The 22,390-nt window shown below is 36.4% G+C and overlaps 1 protein-coding gene and 1 pseudogene across 7 annotated transcripts in view; one reads left to right on the forward strand and one right to left on the reverse strand.

Moving 5' to 3' along the window:
* The window catches only part of TTC13 (tetratricopeptide repeat domain 13), a 104,469-nt gene that overhangs the window by 66,842 nt on the left and 15,237 nt on the right, over positions 1–22,390 (reverse strand). For all 7 annotated transcript variants that reach the window (XR_008916269.1, XR_008916270.1, XM_056816145.1 and 4 more), the window contains exon 2: positions 5,503–5,600. Coding sequence is in view for 4 of the 7 variants with exons in the window: in XM_056816144.1 (XP_056672122.1) it covers positions 5,503–5,600 (98 nt within the window). In the remaining 3 variants the exon portion in view is untranslated. The remainder of the gene's footprint in view (positions 1–5,502; positions 5,601–22,390) is intronic.
* On the forward strand, positions 2,428–4,105 carry LOC103103039 (casein kinase II subunit beta-like; annotated as a pseudogene).

The raw sequence follows: 22,390 nt of genomic DNA on the forward strand, positions 1-22,390 counted from the left end.
CCCCTGGAATGTGTTCTCTCCCCACCTGTTCATTACAGAATCCCTCTCTTCCTTCAACATATAACTCAAGAACTGAAGCTTTTCCTGACTCCTCCAAGTGATTGCACCCACCTTCACAAAAAAATCTTGTATTTAAGTACTTTGAATTTGTTAGTACACAACTTCATGTTTATTTTATATATATATTTATATATGATTCTCTCCCCATTAGAATGTAAACTCTTTATTCTTCATGTTTTTATCCCCAGAACAGTACATGGCACATAGTAGGTGCTTATTAAATACTTGTTGATTTGATTGTTATCTAATTATACTTAAAAATTTAACAGATTTAAGAAAGTCTAAGGAATGTGTCATGTCCTGTGTGCCTGGGTGTAACCAGAATACTTTTCCTTCCTCTTTGTGGAGCAATTACAAACCCAAAGCCTGAAATGCTCATGGCATGCAGGTTGCTCATATGTCTAAACACACCTACCAAGACCTTTTTGCTACTGTTTGGATCTTAGAGATATGGCTTACCATCAAAGGTCTTCTAAATCCAAATCTAGCAATTTTTCTTCTGTACCATGATACAGAAAAGGAGGCTATGACTGTCTCCTCTGTAAGCTCAGATTCCCCACAGTGATGAGTGTCTAGCACATGGAAAACAGTAAGTATTTGTTGATTGGCTAGGAAGTAAGCAGAAGCTAAAGGCAAAGACTTAAGACAAAATGAGTAAAGTATAAAATTTATACTTTTACAAATGCTAAACTGAACATCTTCTTGCTTAAGAAGTTAATGGAAGTCTGTGTGAATTTACATATTTGTACATTAAATAATAAATATCCTGGGTTCAAATTGGCTTCAGACATTTCCTAGCTGTATGATCCTGAGCAAGTCACGTAATCCCAATCGCCTAACCCTTACCGCTCTTCTGCCTTGGAATTGTTATAGTTAATAAATATTGATAGGAGTCTGATAAAAGCTACAGAGAGCAGTTTGATACACCAGGAACACCTATTTATTTGGAGGAGAGTAGGAATAGGAAATAGGAGGTAGGAAATAGGATAGTATATCTTATAATTCTTATACTATGTCTATATATCTAAATCCTATACTAAAATCTCTAAAAAACCCTATATCTAAGAATCTTCTTGCCTGACAAAACAGGCCTAACTAAAGCCACACTCTCTAATTAATATTAAATTCACTATCTAATTTATCTGACTAATTGATGAACATTAAATCAATAACAAACTCCTTAAAATAATTCTTCTATTAACTATCAGTTATAAACTGCCTGTCATACAGACACAGACAGTTCCACAGCTCCCCTCAAAGTGCTGTGGAGAAAAGGTCTCTGAGTCAGACTTTTCTCCCTCAAAGTACTGAGAAGGAAAAACCCCTCAGTAATCAAACTCTTTCTCAATTGATATCTATCTCCCAAATTCTCAAAAGTGACCATCAGATCCTCTTGACTAAGAGAACAACACTAATATATCTGGGACCCTACTCCCTAGGAAGACTGAGAAAATGGAGTTTAACTGAAAAATCTGTCCTTTTAAAAACTGCTCTTAAAGAGACAGCATGAGATTAAGTAACTTCTGCTCTTATATAGAAACTTCTGTTCCTAATGAGACAGAGTGTAATTAAATAAAACTCTTTATAACAGAATCAATACTTAGTATCTATTCTAAGACAAAAGTTAAGTTTTTTAAAAATTAAAAGACAGATATATAACAAAGAAACACATGCTAAGTGACCTTCAAAACAACTTAATGCTCTATTTGGATAGTTAAATTTAGCTATGCTAAGAAAAAGTTTTACTGAAGCAAGCAGTAAAACAATGCAGACCCAAAGTCAAGAATGAACAAATTAATACTAACACGAAGCCAGAGGAACTGAGGTTCAAAATTTGGCTCTGTGACTTGAATAACCTTGCACAAGTCACATAATGTCTCTGAGTTTCAGTTTCTGTATCTATAAAATGAAGGGGTTGAATTAACTGAGCTACGTTCCTTCTAGTTCTAAATAAACAATCTCAGGTAGAAATCAGGATGCAAAAGACTCTCTATCTCTTGTATTAAATCTACAGTACCTTCTGTATACAGAAGAAACTAATATATACATCACTATTTAGCAATATATATAGAACTTAAATGTTTTAACAATGTTGCCTTCTTACTAAGCAAACTTACACGTAGATTGATTTATCATATTTTTTTTAACTGAGTTCTCTTAAAGGTATGGGTATAAAGTAAATTTTTATCTTGGTTTCTACCCCCATCATATACCTTTAAAAAACTGCACTGCAAAATCTTCAAGAAGATCATGGTGGCAAATGGCAACACAGTTGTGGTGTCATGGAAATAGCACTGGGTTCAGAATTAGAGAACCTGAGTTCTCTTGATAGGGGAATGGCCAAATGAATTGTGGTACTTGGATATAATGGAATATTACTGTGCTGTGAGAAATAATAAAAGTGATGACTACAGGAAAGTATGCAAAGATCTATGTGGTCTGATGAAGAGTGAAGTAAGCAGAGTCAACAATATACATAATGATAATGTCACTGTAAATTAAAGAAACACAAAGTGTGAATACAGTGAATAATGTCACTGTAAATTAAAGAAACACAAAGCAAAATTCTAAACAAGCATGGTTCCAAAAAAGAGATATGAGAAGATACCCCACCCAACCCCTCTGAAAAGGTGAGAGGTCAACAAGTGCTAGACATGGCAAATATTTTCTGACTTTTTCAATGTGCTGATCAATTATGCTGATTTTTTCCCTCTTTTTTCTTTAAAAAATACTATTTGTTATATGGGATGGCCTCCTAGGAGGGGAAAGTGGAGAAACGTATTGAGGGAAATTATGATGATATTTTAAAAAGAAAAGAAATAGCACTAAAAACTTATTAAAAAAAAAAAGGAACTTGGGCTTAAATCCCAGCTAGTCTCTACCACTTGTGTAATCTTAGGCAAGTCACTACCTCTTTCTATCTGTTTCTTCTGTAAAATGAGGCAATTTAACTATATAATCTCTAAATCTCTAAATCTATGAATTTTGGATACATATCTTACAGCATTGGGAGCTCATGGGCTATAAGGAACATCCTTATTGCCACAAAATCACTTTGAGTTCCTCATTTTAAATTAAGTCACATCCATCTATTAAGGTTCTGATGGCTATTTATCTACTAACAGGGCTTAGCATTGCAACAGCCTTTTGAATCTGTTTTCTTTGAACTCCAAAAACTCCCAATTCAAATCATCATAATCTCATTGGGAGATATCCTAGAAAATCTGGTTAAAGAAATGTTTCTAAGGGACTTAGAAAATGATGGTAAAGGTTGCTGCTGCTACCACACCTAGGAACAACTTCTCCTTCTCCCTTGCCTGCCTCAGCCTGATGATGTATCATGGATCGCATTCCTCTATGGACTTCAGGGCAATGAATGCTTCTGTGATGTGGAGGAAGACTACATCCAGAACAAGTCCAGCCTCAAAAGGCTTAATGAACAGGTGCAGCAGGTGTTCTACTACAGGTAGACACTAGGAATGATACTCAACTTGGAACCTATTGAAGGGGGACCTGTCTGAACAGGCAGTCCACATGTTATCTAGCCTGATTCATGCCCACTACATCCCCACAAACTGTGGCATCGCCCAGATGTTGGAAAAATACCAGCAGGAAGACCATGACTATTATCCCTCTGTATACTGAGAAAACAATCCTAAACTGCCCACTGGAATTTCAGACATACTAGATGAGACCATGGTAAAGCCTTACTGTCCCCAAGTGCATGGATATTTGCACACCTAATTTGTCCAGGCTCTGCCACACAGATGGTGCTTACTTTGGCATTGGCTTTTCCCACATATTCTTCATGATGCATACTAAAGACAAAAGGCCTACTAAAAAATTCCTGCCCAGGCTATATGGCTTCAAGATATGCCTTTTGGCCTATAAACTGCAGCTTTAGGCAGCTAACAAATTCAAGAGCACTGTCAAGACCATGTACTAACAGGTTTCCTCCTCATCTCTCCAACAACTCAGGCTGTTACACCATCTTTTCCATCCCTGAAGTCATTACCATGGTGTTGTGGTACAAGTATGAGATAAAATGGAGGAAAAAGAAAGAAAAGGAAGGAGGGAAGGGAGGAAGGGAGGAAGGGAGGGAGGAAGGGAGGGAGGGAGGAAGGGAGGGAGGGAGGGAGGGAGGGAGGAAGGGAGGAAGGAAGGAAGGAAGGAAGGAAGGAAGGAAGGAAGGAAGGAAGGAAGGAAGGAAGGAAGGAAGGAAGGAAGGAAGGAAGGAAGCAAGCAAGCAAGCAAGCAAGCAAGCAAGCAAGCAAGGAAGCAAGGAAGCAAGGAAGCAAGGAAGGAAGGAAGGAAAATTATAGCAAAAAAGTACATTTACTATTACAGTTTCAGTATTAACTACACAAAAATGTCCTTGAATGTAAGCTAGATATGAACTTATTGTATGACAACTGAAGAGCGCTGAACTTGGGAGAAGAGATCTAAGTCTGAATAGTAGTTGTGGAAGTTATACCTTGCATGGATAAAAGCAAGGAACAACTTCTTCAAGCCTAATTTTTCCTTCATGTATAAAATGGAGATTAAAAACTTGTACTATTTATATTATCTTGGGAAAGGTTAAGAAAGAACTTTGCAACTATTAAGCCAACATATAAATGTGAACTATGATGGTGACTGGCAGAACAATCAAACTTTTAACCTATAGAAAATGAATGATGGAGATAAATGAGATTGATACTCTATTCCAAAAGTTATCTTGAATCAACTGAAACTGGTTAGTGTTCATAATTATTATATGAAAATATAAAGTTGGTTAGGATAACTGATCTATTTTCAATGTACTGGCACTGAGACAAAACCTTTCTTAAAAGTCAAGAGAATAAATATCTAACATACTAGACACATTTAGGTGAATCTTAAAAAAATCATATCAAATCTATAATAGTTTAAGTTTGTCTAGTTGGAAATCTGAATTGTGAATAAGAACACTGTGGATATAATTATCTGGAAAGTTGTTTCAATACCTTTTTCCCTGTATGGAATATGGGAAACAATGCATGAACTGAACCTTATAAAATATCTAGTGCTGTTCAATTTTGGAGTAGAAGAGGGAGCCCTTTTTGAAGTAGAAGAGGGAGCCCTCTTACACAACTGAAAATACACAGTTAAGATATCTAAGTAAATCAGGGCTGAAAAATTAGGTAATGCTTTCCCTCTAAATGATAAGGCTTTCCCTCCTAAGAATCATGGAAGTTCAGTCTCCAACCAATCCATGGAACTTGGTGAGAAGTCTTATGACTTAAGTGGACCAACTTATCTAATTCATAACCAATGATTCAATCTTGAACTAATTTCAGATAAGTCTTCCATACAGAGATTAAAAACTAAATTCTAGTCAATATACTCAATTAATCTAGATCATATAGAATTTCACTCTCTAATTGGGCCACAAGAAACAGAAAGCATGGATAACAGACATACCAGAATCTTTTCAGCATTAAGGGAAAGCAAGGAGTCACAAGGCGGTGATCCTTTTGGCTCACAGTCTGAAGAATCATGGAAATTCAAAAAAGATGCCTCTGCAAAACAGAAATTTTTTTGATTATTTCCCTCCTACTAAATTCATGGCATTTAATCAAGTACTTAGAATTATAAAAAAATTCAAAATTATCTCCTATATAGCTCACTTAGTATAATCAGCAATCTTGTTGGTAAGAATTATGTAAGCACAGATGCCATGGCAACATCTTGTATCTCATTATCAAGATAGCATATTCCACCTGAACAGAAAAGTATAGTCAAGAAGTAAATCTGAGAGAACAGGAAAATAAGCCACAAGAGGGAAATTTGAGATCCTGAGAAAAAGTTCCTTGAAGGACTAATGAATAACTCCACATTAATCAATCAGCAAATATTTGCCAAGCACTTGCTGTGTACCAGGAACTGTGGTAGGTAGGCATTGTCAGAGATACAAAGTAGTATAAGACTTGGCCTCTGCTGCCAAGGACTTGACATTTTGTCTGAGGAAGACAGCTTTTCAGGCTTGTATGTCTTATTTAACAACTTAAGGATAAGTGTTAAATAAGTACTCTAGAAATTCAGATTAGAAAGACCTTTGTGGATTAGTGTGGTCAGGGAAGGCTTCATAAAGTGGGGAGGACCTGAATTGCATCTTGAAGGGTGGGTAGTATTTAGACAGGCAGAAAGGAAAGAAAAGGGGTATTTCTGGTAGAGAGAATAGAATGTATGAAGGCAGAGAGGAAACAAAGTACAAGGCTTTTGTGGACATTAGAATGAAAGATTCATATCTGGGAAACAACAAGGCCTCAAAATATATAGTAATTGGAACCAGATTGTGGAAGTCCTCAAATAGCAAGGATTGAGATTTTTATCTTCTCTCAAGTAAGGAGGCATTTCAGTCTTTTTAAGCAGAGAAGTGACAAAAAAAATCAAGGCAATATTTTAAAGAGGTTAATTGAATAGCAGTGTGTGTAATGGGATGAAATACAAAAAGACAAAAAGACCAATTAGGAAGACCAATTGAGAAGTTCTGATAACATTACAAGCAAAAGATTAAGTGGACTTGAACAAGGGTTTTGGCAGGGCTGAAATGGAAAGGGCAGATGGGGAAAGCTTTTACTTCAATGGATCTGGGATTGATCAAGGGAGAAACATTTACTGAGCACCTACTATGTGTCAGGTACTATGTTCATAAAATCTTCTTAGATGGTGAGTACTCATTTCAAAAAAGCAAACTGCTACTTGATTCACCTTCTCTTTTTTTTCTCCATGGGTAGCAATATCAAATAATTTATCACCAAGTGGCTAGCCTACTGACAGTCAACTTTTAGAGGCTGATGAGTTTTTCCATAATTTCCATTTTTCCATAATTATTCCATAATTTTCCATATTTCCATAATTAATCCATAATTAGCTAGGCTGGGTCCTCAAAATGTAGATTCAGTTTGTTTTGAGGACCATACTTGAAGCCTTTCCAACATGACAAGACCTGTAAGAGCTTGTGCCTTGCTGGCATATTTATGGAGAAGCTAAGGTTACCTATGGACTACAATGAAGCATCCATAGCAGGGCTTTGTGAAAGATGAAAAGTGTAAAAATATTAAAAAGAAAAAAATCAATGGAATTTTATTCCTGATTAGCAAAGGGAGTGATGGTGGGTATGACAGGAGAATGAAGAGCAAAGGATAAGAAGATCAATTTGTTTCTGAGTGACTAGGATTGCTGTATCATTGTCAGAAACAAATTCTGAAGGAAATTAAATTTTTAAAAAATTAGTTTGATCTTAAATATGTAAGTTTGAAGTAATGGTAAAATAGTTAAGTATAGAGCAAGAAATTAAAGCTATCAGGGGCCCTATGAGATCATCTACTTTAACGTCTTCCTAAATGGGTTGAGATTTCCTCTAAACCAGTGATACTAAAATCAAACAGAAAAACCAATTCATAATCAAAGATTCCTGCAGTTTGTATATTAGCTTAGTTTTAAAAGGTAATGCATCTATGTTTTATTATGTTTTTATTTTGTTAAATATCCCCCAATCACAAGTTAATGTGTTAATATTTAATGTTTCAAGCCTCCCAAAAAAATTCTGGTTCTAGCAACATTAAATGCCTGTTTGACACCTGCCCTAAACCATTCCTAACAGATTCCTAACCTCTGGTCTGAAAACTTACAAATGATGAAGAATTTATTACTATAAGCTGTTAGAAAGCCCATCCTTATTCTATCAAAATTTGTGTCCTTATAACCTCCACCCAGAGATATAAGTTCTCCACTTTGAAGCAAAAAAATAAGTTTACTTCCTGTTGTATATGACAGTTCTTCAAATATCTGAAGACAGCCATCATGTGACACCTAAATCTTCTCTCTTCTAGGCTAAATATTCTTTCTTTCAACCATGCTGAATACAACATGGATTCTAGCTATCTTGAAGAGACATTTCTGGAGTGCTGAAAGTCAACTTCTCTCATGTTATCTACAGCAGCTGCTACTTTAATTTCTGGATTTCAGATGTTGTTTCTCCAGTTGTCCAGGATCACAGATTTAGGGCTGAAAGGGGGCTTAAAAGTCATCAAATACAGTCTTGTCATATTAAAGATGAGGTAAAAAGGGTCCAAAGAGGTTAAGAGACTTCTTTATAAGGTCATACAGCTAATAAGTGGCAGAATTTATCAAAGCCTCTCAAAGTATGGTATCAAAACTGGACACACTACTTCAGATGTGGTATAAACATTATTTCTACTGTAGAGGATAATTAGAGTGGTAGCTCCCTCACTCTGGATGCCATAAACATTTTAACTTAGATTATCTTAGCTTATCTTAGAGTGAACTAAACATCTCAGGGCTTTTGCTCATCAAAATGTCAAGACAGGTTCCCTATCCTACAATTATATAAAAGTTATCTTCTTGGTTTGGGCTTATTATTCTAGTGTTTCAGGATAATTTGGAATCCTGGTTCTATCATGTAAAATATTAGCTTGTACTTGTCCAAGGTGTGCTCATATAGTGCTTTAAGGATTACAAGACTTAAAAGTTTAAAGACATTAAATCATTTGATCCTTGTAACAACTCTGTAAGGTGGCTACTACGATTATTTCCATTTTACAGATGAATTAACTGAGGCTCTGAAAGGTTGTGTGACTTGCCTAGGCTCACTGCTATTAAGTATTTGATGTAGGCTTTAAGCCCAGCATAGTCTCTACTGTGCTGGCTGTCTCTTTTAAATCAGAACACTGTCACTGGAGATCTTCCAAAGAGATGTTTATATAGGATCTGAAGGTGGAAGCACCCTTAGAGATAATCCAGTTCAGGAGTCCCTAATCTTCTTTGTTTTGAGGACCCCTGTGAATGCCTTTTCAGAATAACTTTTTTAAATGCATAAGATAAAATATACTGAAATAATTATCAAAATATTTAAAAACATGTTCATGGTCCCCAAGTCAAGAATCTCTGATCTAGTCTAACATGTTCATTTTGTTGGTAAGAAAACAGAGGCCTATATGCACCTCAGTCATCATTTTCTACAAGAAACCTTTTCTGACTCCCTCCAACTCTTAGTGCCCTTTCTCTCAAGCTACCATATATTTAGCTACTTTATGTATATATACATATATACATATATGTATGTGCATATTATATGTATATGTAATATACATGCATTTATTAACTATATTTATGCTGTATATATTTTCTTAATGTACTTGTCTCCCCTATTACATTGGAAACCCATTACAAGTAGGGTCTGTACTTAAATCCTCAGTGCCTAGCACACAGAAGGCACTTAACACTTGTGGACTGATTGATTGCCTATGATCAAACAGGCAGTAAGGAATAAAACCAGAATTTGAACCTAGATCTTCTTATGCTCAATCAATCACAAACATTTATTAAACATCTATAATGTGCTTAGTTTGGAATAGTCTAGAACAATTTCTACTATCCCACAAAGCATGCTGATTTAACAATATTCTTTGGGAAAGATTCTTCAATCAATTAGGAACCTAATTCATTATTATCCAGCCTACATTCTTCTGCATTTGAGTCCACAAGGACATCCTACAGAATTTCCTAGATGAAAGAACTTTTACCAGAAAAATAATACCATCGACAACATATACAACAAATAGTGATCTTGTATTTACTTTAAAATCTCTGATAAAGAGTAATTCCATTTTTAGAGACAGTCCCATTCCTCTTTTGGAAGACTGTAATTATTAGAAAGCTATTGAATATTTCAAGCCTACATTTGTTTTTTTACAACTTCAAAATACTATTCTTGGTTCTGACCACCAAGACCAATCACAACAACCCTAATCTTCAATTCGACAGTACTTTTTAAAGTTTAAGTAAATAAAAAGATTACAATCATAACTCCATCAATATTACCAATCTCTTCAAACTCATCCTCATTGGGATGGTCTTAAGGACCTTCACCATTCTGGAGACATTCTAACTTAGCAAGTTTCTTAAAACATGGGGTCCAGAACCGAATACAATATTTCACATATGGTCTGGCCCAGGAAAAATAACAATAGAGCTATCACAGTGGTATTCCTGATCTTGAAACCTATACTACTTGTTAATGGAGCCAAATATTATTTTAACTTTTTTGACTGCTCATACTGCTGATTTATTTTAAGCATGAAGTCCTCTAAAGCCTTTAATTTTTTTTGCCTCTAAATATTTTTAAGATGAAATACCACCTAGCCATGTTTTCCTGCCTTACTCTTATAAAGATGCTTTTTTAAACCCACACAGGACCTCATATATCTCCCTTTTGCATTTTAACTTATTAGATTCAGCTTAACATTCAGAGTTTTCCTTTTTAGATACTGATGATACTAAATATTATCTAATCAAATTGCTGTCCCTCCCAGTTTTGAGTTATCTACAAATATGATAAACATGCCATCAGGTTTTTATCCAGGTCACTGGCTAAAATGTTAAGTATCCCAAAGTCAGGGAAGATTGCTGAAGCACCATCATTTTATTCCAATTTTTTACTATATTTTCTAAAATAATAGTTTTTAGTTTTGCATCTGTAACACTTAGAACAATGCCTTGAACAAAGTAAGAATTTGGTAAATCTTGTCTTGAACTGATGAACCAACAACTATCAGAAACACTTTGCTAAAATCTAGTTATTCTATACCTATAGAACCATCTTGATCCACCAGTCTAGTAACTGTAAAAAAGAAATGAGGTTAGTGTGCCACAGTTTATACTTAAGGAAACCATACTGGCTCTCTGTGATCATTGCTTTATTAAGTCAACTATTTCTTCAAGAACACAATTGAGACTTTTGCAAAGAATCAATGTGAAGCTCACTGATGAACAGTTTTCTAACACCCTTATCTTCCTTTATTAGAAAACTGGACCTTTGCCTTTCCCAACTCTATTTTCCACTTTCTCCTCCCTCCCCGCCCTCAATTTTTTTATTAAATTGTTTAATTAATAAAGAATATTTTTCCATGGTTACATGATTCATGTTCTTTCCCTCCCCTCTTCCCTTCCCCCTCCCAGAGCTGACAAGCAATTCCACTATATTTTACATGTATCATTGCTCAAAATCTATTTCTATATTATTATCTGCACTAGAGTGATCATTTAAAGTCAACATCCCCAATCATATCCCCATTGAACCATGTAATCAATCATGTTTTTCTTCTTTGTTTCTACTCCCACAGTTCTTTCTCTGGAGGTGGATAGTGTTCTTTCTCTTAAGTCCCTCAGAATTGTCCTGGGTCATTGCATTGTTGCTAGTAGAGAAGTACATTACATTTGATTGTGTCACAGTGTATCAGTCTCTGTATACAATGTTCATCTGGTTCTGCTCCTTTCACTCAGCATCAATTCCTGGAGGTCTTTCCAGTTCACATGGAATTCCTCCAGTCCATTATTCCTTTTAGCACAATAGTATTCCATCACCAACAGATACCAAAATTTGTTCAGCCATTCCCCAATCGAAGGGCATCCTCCCATTTTCCAACTTTTTGGCACCACAAAGAGCTCAGCTAAGAATATTTTCATATAACCATTTTCTATTATCTCTTTGGGGCACAAACCAAACTGTGGTATGGCTGGATCAAAGGGCAAGCATTCTTTTAGTGCCCTTTGGGCATAATTCCAAATTGCCTTCCAGAATGGTCGGCTCAATTCACAACTACACCAGCAATGCATTACTATCCCAATTTTGCCACATGTAAACCTTAAAATTTCTCAGACTTATGAATGTTGGAAATTTCCCCATTGGGGAATCTTCTACTTAAAAAAAAATTCCCTAACAGATAGTGAGAATTCTACTTGAATGTGAAAACTCCTTGCCTTGGGAATATCACTACTCCACCCTACTTAAGACTGCTTTAGGACAGAAAACTCCTTGCTGAACAATGAAAGTGCTTTGACCCATGCTTATGGAAAGGACAGGAAGTTCTTTGAGTCATGCCTGTTTTAAAAATTGATACAATGGGATGCTAGGTACCCATATAGGTGGGGCAACTTGTAAACTACTTAAACCTAAAAGGGTGATAACTTATTCAGAGGTTTTTTCTTAATGAAATTTGTCAACACAGCAGCATTTTTTTCTGACTTACTAAAGAGATTAAAACTACTCAGCTGTGAATTCAAAATGGGCAGTCCTTTAGAAACATCTACAGTGATTGGTAGATGTAAGGACTTAGGGGAGGTGACAGAGGAAATTTTTGCCCTTAAAAATAAGAGCTTGGATCTCATTCAGGAGCTCAATTTCTGACTCTCATTCTGAAGGAGAGCTCCTTGAGGAGCTCCTCTGAGGGGCTCTGTCCCTCTGGGGTAGGAGCTCTGGAGGCTCTTGAGAGAGGCCCTTTGAAGCAATCTCTGGCTGGAAGACTCTTTGAGGAAGGACGCTGGCCTGGTGTTACTAGAATCCTTGTTTAGTCAGACCTTGTGGTGAGTGTTAAAAAACTGACTGATTTCTCTTTTAAGACTCAGGTCTAGGCCATATTGGCTTGAGGCCCTTCATACTTATTCCTTTCTTACTCTCTCTCTCTCTTTCTTTGATTACTCATTGTATTGTTAATTAAAATCTCTATAAAACCCAATTGACTTGGGTATTTGAATAATTGGGAATATTTCCCTGGTGACCACCTTATATTTGATTTTAAAACCCAAGACACTGTAGTGAAACATATTTCTGCAGTCAAATTTATTCACCCTCTCTTATACCTATCACAATTTATATATTCCACTATTTTAATCACTACAGTTTAAGACCTCAACCATTTTAAATCTAACACTCATCCCCTCCAACATTTATTATTTTCCTTTGCTGTCATATTGGCCAATCTGCTAGGGGTGATGTGATACCTCAGAGTTGTTTTGATTTGCATTTCTCTAATTATGAGAGATTTAGAACACTTTTTCATGTGATTATTGATAGTTTTGATTTCTTTATCTGACAACTGCCTATTCGTGTCCCTTGCCCATTTATCAATTGGGGACTAACTTGGTTTTTTGTCCAATTGATTAGCCCCCTACTAACTTTTAAAGACCATTGACAGTGGTTCAATAATCATACATTCTAGCTTTTTAAAAACTAAGGTGTAGAGGGCAAGTGATTGGCTCGGTGGATTGAAAGCCAGGCCTAGAGATGGGAAGTCCTAAATTCAAATTTGGCCTCAGACACTTCCTAGCTGGGTGGCCCTGGACAAGTCACTTGAACTTCCATTACCTAGCTCTTACCACTCTTCCGCCTTGGAACCAATACACAGTATTGATTCTAAGACAGAAAGTAAGAGTCTATATAAAAAAAAAAACCAACAACAACTAACAACTATGGCGTAGTTCATGTGGACCTGGCAATTTTAACTCAAATCAGGAGATATTTAATAAAGTACCTTGCCTAATTCAAAGGAAATGGCTAATCTGGCACTGCCACTTGTTAGTGAACCCATGTCTTAGTAATCATTTCTTTCTTTTCTAAGTATTCACAAACCATTGGCCTAATTATTCACTCTAGAATTTTGCTTAGGTAAATCAAATTCCACTTCTCCCTCTCCCTCAATGGATCTTTAGCAGAGGTGTTAGTGCTGAACACCAGAAGATTTAGAAATCTTTCATGAATAAAGGGTAACTGAAACCAGATTCCCCAAAGAACAGAATACATATATATATATATATATAAAAAGAAAAGCCAATGGCTTAATTTGGGGGAATGTCCACAATTATGATGTGAGAGAAATCATGAAAGGAGACCTAGAAACAATGCTCAGAGAAGTGAGAGAAGAATTAAAAGAGTGAACTAATCTATGAATAGGAAAGTTCACAAAATCAGCTCCAAAGTTAAATAGGACTTCAATTAATCAATAAGCATTTATTAAGCATGTATTTTGTGCCAGACATTGTGCTAAGTGCTGAGGATACAATGAGCTTTCAAGTAGTTCACAGTACAGTGAGGAAGCCAACAAACAAACTATATGTATAATCAACAAACTATATGTATAATCAAGTTATATATGGGTCAAATGAAAGCTAATTAACAAAGGGAAAGCATTAGAATTAAGAGCGAACAGGAAAGGATGGTTAATATTTTAGTTGGGAAGTCATCCTGACCCAGAACATTTAATCTATGTATAAACAAGATGTTTTATCAAGAAAGTAAGCCTCATCTGCTACCTTCAAAGCTAATGTGCATTATGAGGCTGTTCAGCATAGTCAATATAGTATTGTACTAGGAATCAGAAAGACCTGGATTTGAATTTTGCCTCAGACTTCCTCTCTGTGTGACTCTGGGCAAGCCATTGGACCTTTTTGATCCTCAGTCTCCTCATCTACATCAATGGGTTGAACTTGTAGACTTCTGAGGTTCTAAATTTATGTTCCTAGAAAAAAAAACCCACTGTATTTAAATGAATGTGAAGTACATATTAAGTATTTTAACTATGCTAAGCACTGGGAAAACAGAAAAGTAAGACAGTCCTTGATCTTAATGAGTTTACACTGCACTAGAGGCAGTACATATGGAAGGATTTGCCTCCAAGTCACATGGAAAGGTCTCATGGTCTTTAAGCTTCAGCATTAAAAGTAGATGAGTATATCTCCTCTTTGCAGTCATCTCCATTGATAAAATCATATTGATTTCTGATGCTGAATGATTTGAACTTTAGGGGCAAGAACTTTCTTTTATGTGTCTGCAAGAACATATGATAGTGATTGCCTGATTATAGGAGTGTAATAATTCTGTGAGTGATAAAGAAAGAGATGTAATAGGTATTGATCAGTGGTTGAGATGTCAGTGGTAAGAGTAAAGGGAATGAAATAATATAACAGAAGTAGTTGTAGGATAAAATGAAGGTCTTGGTTTTTTCCAAGATAGGGAAACTATATTTAAATACAAAAAAGTAAGCAATCTGAACTGTCAAGGAATTTACAGTCTGTAAAGTATGGTATGGTCCTGTAAAAATAGTGTCAGGGTGGCAGCTAGGTGGCTCAGTGGATAGAGCCAGGCCTGGAAACAAGATGTCCTGAGTTAAAATCTAGTCTCACTTAGCCCTGGCCAAATCACTTAAACCTATTTGCCTCAGTTTCCTTGTCTATAAAATGTGTCAGAGAAGGAAATGGTAAGCCACTCCAGTATCTTTGCCAAGAAAATCCCAAATGGGTTCTGGAAGAATCAGATAGAGCTGATTACAATTATCAATGGGCAATCTAGTTCCCACTCAAACTGTGTAGGAGAGGGACCCTCTCATCAACTAAGCATATCCCAGAAGGAAATCACTCACAGTCAATTGGTATTTATGAAATAACTACATATCAGGTACTGTATTCAGTGCTGGGGATCTAAAAAAAAACAAACAAAACAAAACAAACAACAACAAAAACTAATTCCTATTCTTAAGGAGCACACAGTCTAATGAGAAAGACAACATGCAAACCTATGGACAAATGAAAGAGACAAAATAAATTGGAGACAATCTCAGAAGGCAATAACATTTAAAAATCAAATTAATATTAACAGTAGTAGCAGCAAGCAGAACCAGGAAAACAATAAACCCCATGACTACTACAATATAAAAGAAGGTTTAAAAAAAAGGGAAAAAAAGTAGAAACTGAATGCTATATAATTATAATGACTAAACTTGACACTGGAAAAAAATTGCAAAAATGTGCCTCCATCTCTTAATTACAGAGCTGGGGGACTATGAGTATGGAACATTGCCTTACCTTCACACAAAGCTACTGAGTTAGATATGTTGAACTGATTTTCTTTTTCCCCTCTTTCCCTTTTGAATCTTTTTTTACAAGAGATAACTCTTTCAGTAGAAAGGAGGGAAAGGGATTTGTAAAGGCATGTCATATAAATGAATTATTTATTTTTATTTTAAACCAAAAGGCATCAATAAAATAAAAGAAGGGAAAAAAGATGATCTGAAAGAGCAAGCCAAGGAAATTTGACTTCAATTCCTGGGAGAACTCTAGAACGGATTAATCAAGAGATGGTGGTACCTCTCTAGAAAAAGAAGAGGTGATTGCAAAAAGGTAGGATGGCTTCATCAAGAATATTCCTATTTCCCAAATTTTTTTTAAAACCCTTACCTTCTATCTTAAAATCAATATCAATACTAAGTTATTAATTCCAAGCCAGAAGAGCAGTAAGGGATAGATAACTAGGGTTAAGTGACTTGTCCAGGGTCACACAGCTAGGAAGTATCTGAGACCAGATTTGAATCCTATTTCTTTTATTGATGACCTTACTAAACATGCAAACAAAGGGAATGCCATGGATATATTTTATCTCAATTTTAGTAAAATTTTTAATAAAGGTAGCTCATATTATTCTTGTAGAAAAAATGGAGATGTATATTAGTTAACAATACAACCAAATGAATTCAGATATGGTTGGATAGCCAAATTCATGGAGTAGTTGGTTCAATGTCAACATGGCAGGAGGTCACCAGTGGAGTACCCCAGGCATCTGTACTTGGCTCTGTGCTATTTATCACTTTTACCAGTGACTTAAATAAAGTCATAGATGGTATGCTTATCAGATATACAGATGACACAAAGCTGAACAAGAAAGCCAACTTTCTTGGTCAACAGTCAGGATCCAGAAAGATCTTTACAAATTAAAGCAATGACCTGAATCTAATAAGATGAAATTTATTATGGATAAACATAAAGTCTTGTCCTTGGGTACAAAAAAAAAATCAGCTTCACAAAGTATAAGCGAGTCTTATAGGTATAAGTCTAATAGGGCAGGAGTCTGTCTAAAAAAGATACAATGGTTTCAGTGGCCTGCAAGTTCAACATGAGTCAAGTGTGCTGTGACAGCCAGAAAAGGTAATTTGAGCTTGGGCTACATCAAGAGAGGCAAACTTTCCATTAAAAGGGAGAAGGGAGAAGGGAGAAGGGGATGAAGGAGAAGGGGAAGGAGGAAAAGAAGAAGGAGGAGGGGGAGGAAGAGGAGGAATAATATGATTATCCTTGTCAGAATTGAATGCAACATTTTAAGAAAGGCTTTGTTAAGTTCAAAGGAAGGTAGTCCATGCTATATGAGGATCATCTGAAGGAACTGGGGGAGTTCAATCTGAAGAAAGTCTTAGAGAGGATATGATAATCATCTTCAAGTATATAAAAAGGCCATCAATGTGGCTAGAGGATTATATTTTTTTGGTTCCCTCCAAAATGAAAAGCTAGGCACAATGGATGGAAGTTGAAAAGTAGTAAGTTTGGATTTGACATCAGAAACAATTAGTCCAAAAGCAGAACAGGCTGCCTCAAGAGGTGATGTGTTCCCTCCTTAATGGAAGTCTTCAAACAGAGGCTGCATGATGACTTGCCAAGCATGCCATGGTAGGGACTCCTTTCAGGTAGGGGTTGAAATGTATGACTGATGATGTCACTTTCAACTCCCATATTCTGTGACTCATGTGAGATACTTATACTGGTGGTAGCCATAGAGGATCAGGTTACTGTCTATTTATTATTTTACCTTCTCTTCTTTTTTTCCATCAAAGAGAAAAAAGATCCTGACAAGTAACCACCTTCTTCCAATATCCAGGACCTATCTATATGTTATTTAATTGCTAATAGCCATGAGTGAAGGAAAAGATTTAACAATCCCAACTTTGTCTGTCTATCTGCATTGGAGATAAGGGGTGATACCTTTTAGGCAATTGAAGATTTGTAAGAAATACCTTGGATTATTTGGGGGAAAAAAGTTGTTCTGTTCTACATTTGAAATCATAAAGATAAAAATCTGAAAAGGCTTTAAAACTCTCCTTTATCAGTTTCCATACTTTGCTCTCCTGTGAGATATCAGATGTTTTTTTTTACTTCTAGCCAACCATAAACAGTTTCTTTTTCTGGGTCTTTTGCAATCTGGGATCAAAATAAGAAACAGCATGACTCAGTGGATCTAGCAACAAACACTCAAGACATTTGAGTTATAATCCCAGATCTGTCACTATTACCTTGAGTTAATTCACCCTGGCAAAGGCACTAATACCCTCTGTACTTCATAGGGCCAGACTTACCTCACAGGGACAATGTAGGAAACAACCAAAAATAATAATAAACCAATTCCCTAAAATAAATATCAACCATATCAACATAAGATGTGCAAAGTACATAAAGGTGGAAAAGACTCTGCTTATTTGCAAATTGCATTTACTATTCTAAAATAATTTAAGTCTGCCAGATTATCTAGAAGAGGATAACAACCTGGGGTTCATGAATAAATTTGAAAGGGTTTGTGGGGAGAAAAATTATAGCTTTATTTTTAGTGACCTCTAACTATAATTTAGTCTTTCCTTCAATAATTTAAAAACATTCTGAGAAGGGTTCCATAGATTTCATCAAGCTATGTCTATGACATTAAAAAAAAAGGTTAAGAATTCCAGATAAAGATTGATTTACAAAGAAACAAATGTCTTTAAAGTTATGTATCATAAAAGAGGAAGACTCTTAAGTAAGTCCATTTATTTTTGTGCTCTATGGGACATATTGATTTTTATAATAAACATTAGGAAAATTTTGCAATAATTGCTTTGTTCAATCTATAAAAATACCAGTCAGTCCTCAATTCATCAATGATCCAAGGATATGAACAGGCAATTTTCAGAAGAAATCAAAGCTATCTATAATTATATGAAAATATGCTCTAAATCACTATTGATTACAGCAATGCAAATTAAAACAACATGTTAAAAATTTTACTCCACATTGAGGAATCCTCCAGTTCCCTACTTGAAATACTTCCCTACCAGATAGTGAGAATTCTACTTGAATGTGAAAACTCCTTGCTATGGGAGTATCCCTACTCCACCCGTACTTAAGACTGCTTTAGGGCAGAAAACTCCTTGCTAAACAAAGAAAGTACTTGGATCCATGCTTATGGTGGGGCAAGGAGTTCTTTGAGCCAGGCCTGTTTTTAGAATTGATACAATGGGATGCTAGGTACCTAAAAGGGTCCGGAAAGTTTTCTCTTGATGAGATTAGTTGACTCAGCTGTGTTTTCTCTAGTTCAGACATACTGAGGAGATTGGTCAACTTAGCAGGAATTTAGATGGGCAGTCCTTTGGAAAGCGTCTACAGTGATTGGTAGATGTAGGGACTTAGGGGAGGTGACATGGGAGAAAAACCCCTATATAAGAAAAAGCAGAATCTCTTGAGGAGATATCCTTTTGGAGAAATCCTTTTGGAGGATCTCTGATGAAGATCACTTGGGAAGAATCTCTTGAGAGAGGCTCTGGAGAAGGGAAGCTCTTGGAGGACAATCTCTAAGGAGGTCTCCCTGGAGCTCCTCTAAGGGGACTCTGTCCCTCTGGAGGCTCTGGAGAGAGGCCCTTTGGAACAGTCTCTGGCTGGAAGGCTCTCTGGTAAAGTCAGCTGAGATGGAGCTGGCCTGGTGTCACTAGAATCCTTGTTTAGGCAGACCTTGTGGTGAGTGTTAAAAGACTGACTGACTGATTCTCTCTCTTAAGACTCAGGTCTAGGCCATATTGGCTTGAGGCCCTTCATAATTATTCCTTTCCTACTCTTTCTCTAATTCCTCATTATATTATTAATTAAAAATCTCTATAAAACCCAGTTGACTTGGGTATTTGAATAACTGGGAATATTTCCCTGGCGACCACCTTATAATTGATTTAAAACCAAGACACTGTAGTGAAACATATTTTCTGCAGTCAAATTTACTCACCCTCTCTTATATCTATCACAATTTATAGCTTCCACTATTTTAATCACTACAGTTTAAGACCTCAAACATTTTAAATCTAACAATAACTTCATACCTATCAGATAAGCTAATACAACAAAAAAAGAAAATAACAATTGTTGGAAGAGATGTGGGACTATTAGGACACCTAAGTGCACTGTTGATAGAGTTGTAAACTGACCCAACCATTCTGGAGAGAAATTTGGAATCATGCCCAAAGAGTTATAAAAATGTGAATTACCCTTACCTCAGGAATATTTCTACTAATTCTGTACCATAGAGAGATCAAATAAAAAGGACCTATATGCACAAAACTATTTATAGCAGCTCTTTTTGTAGTGGCAAAGAATTGGAAATTGAGAAATGTCCATCAACTGGAGAATGGCTGAACAAATTGTAGTACATGATTGCGATGGACCAGCAAGATAGTTTCAGAAAATCCTGGGAAGACTTACATGAACATAATGATGCAAACTGAAGAGCACAGAACCAAGGGAACATTGGACATAGTAACAATAATATTGTACAATGATCAACTGTTGATGACTTAACTATTCTGATCAATACAATGATCAAAGATAATTCTGATGGATTTATTATGAAAAGTACCTATTGTAATAGTTAAAATTAGTTTCTCTGCTAAAAGAATTATATTTTAGAGGTTTATTAAAGATTATTAGAATTAAGAAATAAGGAAATACAAAATAAGAAAAACATGTGCAACCTACATCTTTCCTGCCTAGTAGAAAGCCTCATGAGCCTAGAAGCAGAAGCCGAGAGAGGGGCCAGGTAGGTGGAGAGTCAGTTTAAATATAAATTGGGGTACTTCCGGGTAAGCATGGTGGCAGAGTAAATGTGGCTGGCTTCCCCTCCTCAGATCCAATGACACAGATGACCTCAAAAGACCCCCCAGAAAAATTAAAATAATCATTCTCATAAGAACAGAGAGACCCCACATGAAGGCTCAGCACTGAAGGGAGGTGGGACTCTGGCATTTCCACAATATAAGGGAACAAAAAGCTGACCCACCCTTCCCCCACCCACCATGCCAATGGAGCCAGAGCCTAAGTCGGCACTGGCCAGAATCAACAAGTGAGGGAGGGGCACCCCAGGACTGAACAACAGGCAGCCCCAGGTCTGGGGACCTGAGTAAGACCACCAAGGACCTACTCCTGAGAGTAGTAAAACCTGAAACCCCGGCAGGCAGGCAAGGGGAACGCAGATCGTGGGTGCTCAGAACTAGCACGCTATAATCAATGAGTGTGCGAAGGGATCCCCTGAAGTGAGCAAGGGGCACCCACAGGTCTTGGGAGTTAACTAAAACCACCAAAGACCCACACCTGAGAGCAGTAACACTCGAAACGTCGGCAGGCAGGGGAGGGGGGCAGACCCTGGGCTTGCCCGGGAAGACAGTGCAGCTGCAGAGAATGGAGAATTTGCCTGGGGCTAAAGCCTCAATCACTAGAGCTAAACACTGAGAGCCAGCCCTCCTCACTCAGATTTCTGACTGGAAAGGGGAGAAAAAAAACATAGAGATGACAAACAGTGCACAGGAGCAACAGCCTCCAAACACCAAGAAAAGCAAGAAGAAGGGAGTGACTTTGGACACATTTTATATAGCAAAAATACAAAATACAGAGGAAATAGAAGAGGAAACACAAACAAATTCTCCAAAACCTTCCAAAAGAAATGGAAATTCTCCACAAGCTCTTGAATAATTTAAATTGGAAATTATCAAAAAGATGGAAGCTTTCTGGCAGGAAAAATGGGAAATAATGCAAAAGGAACTCAGCAATCTGAGGGACCAAAATACGCAAATGCAGAAACAGCGCAAAGCCTCAAAAAACAGATAAGAACAAACTGAAAAGGAAAACCAATCCTTAAAGGTCAGAATCAGGCAACTGGAAGACAATGATCTTGCAAAAGAGCAAGAATTAATAAAGCAAAGTCAAAAGACTAAGGAATTAGAAGATAACATGAAATATCTCACTGACAAGGTGACAGACCTGGAAAACAGAGGAAGGAGAGACAATCTGAGAATCATTGGCCTACCAGAAAAGCCAGAAATAAATAGAAATCTTGACATTATAATACAAGATATCATCAAAGAAAACTGCCCAGAGATTTTAGAACAAGGGGACACAATATGCATTGAAAGAGTTCACAGAACACCCTCTACACTAAATCCCCAAAAGACAACTCCCAGAAATGTAATTGCCAAATTCCAAAGCTTCCAAGCAAAAGAAAAAATCTTACAATAAGCCAGAAAAAGACAATTTCAATATAAAGGAACACCAATCAGGGTCACACAGGACCTAGCAATTTCCACTCTGAATGACCGACAGGCATGGAACATGATATTCAGAAAGGCAAGAGAGCTGAGTCTTCAACCAAGAATCAGCTATCCATCAAAACTGACTATATACTTCCAGGGGAAAGTATGGGCATTCAACAAAATACAAGATTTCCAAGTATTTGTAAAGAAAAGACCAGAGCTCTGTGGAAAGTTTGACATCCAAACACAAAGAGCAAGAGAAACATGAAAAGGGAAATATGAAGGAAATGGAAAAGGAGAAAAATGTTATCTTTTTCTTTTATTCAAACTCTCTTTTATGAGGACTACATTTATATCAAATTATATATATTAATATG

Source organism: Monodelphis domestica, chromosome 2 (assembly GCF_027887165.1).
Source record: "Monodelphis domestica isolate mMonDom1 chromosome 2, mMonDom1.pri, whole genome shotgun sequence".
NCBI classification, from domain to species: domain Eukaryota; kingdom Metazoa; phylum Chordata; class Mammalia; order Didelphimorphia; family Didelphidae; genus Monodelphis; species Monodelphis domestica.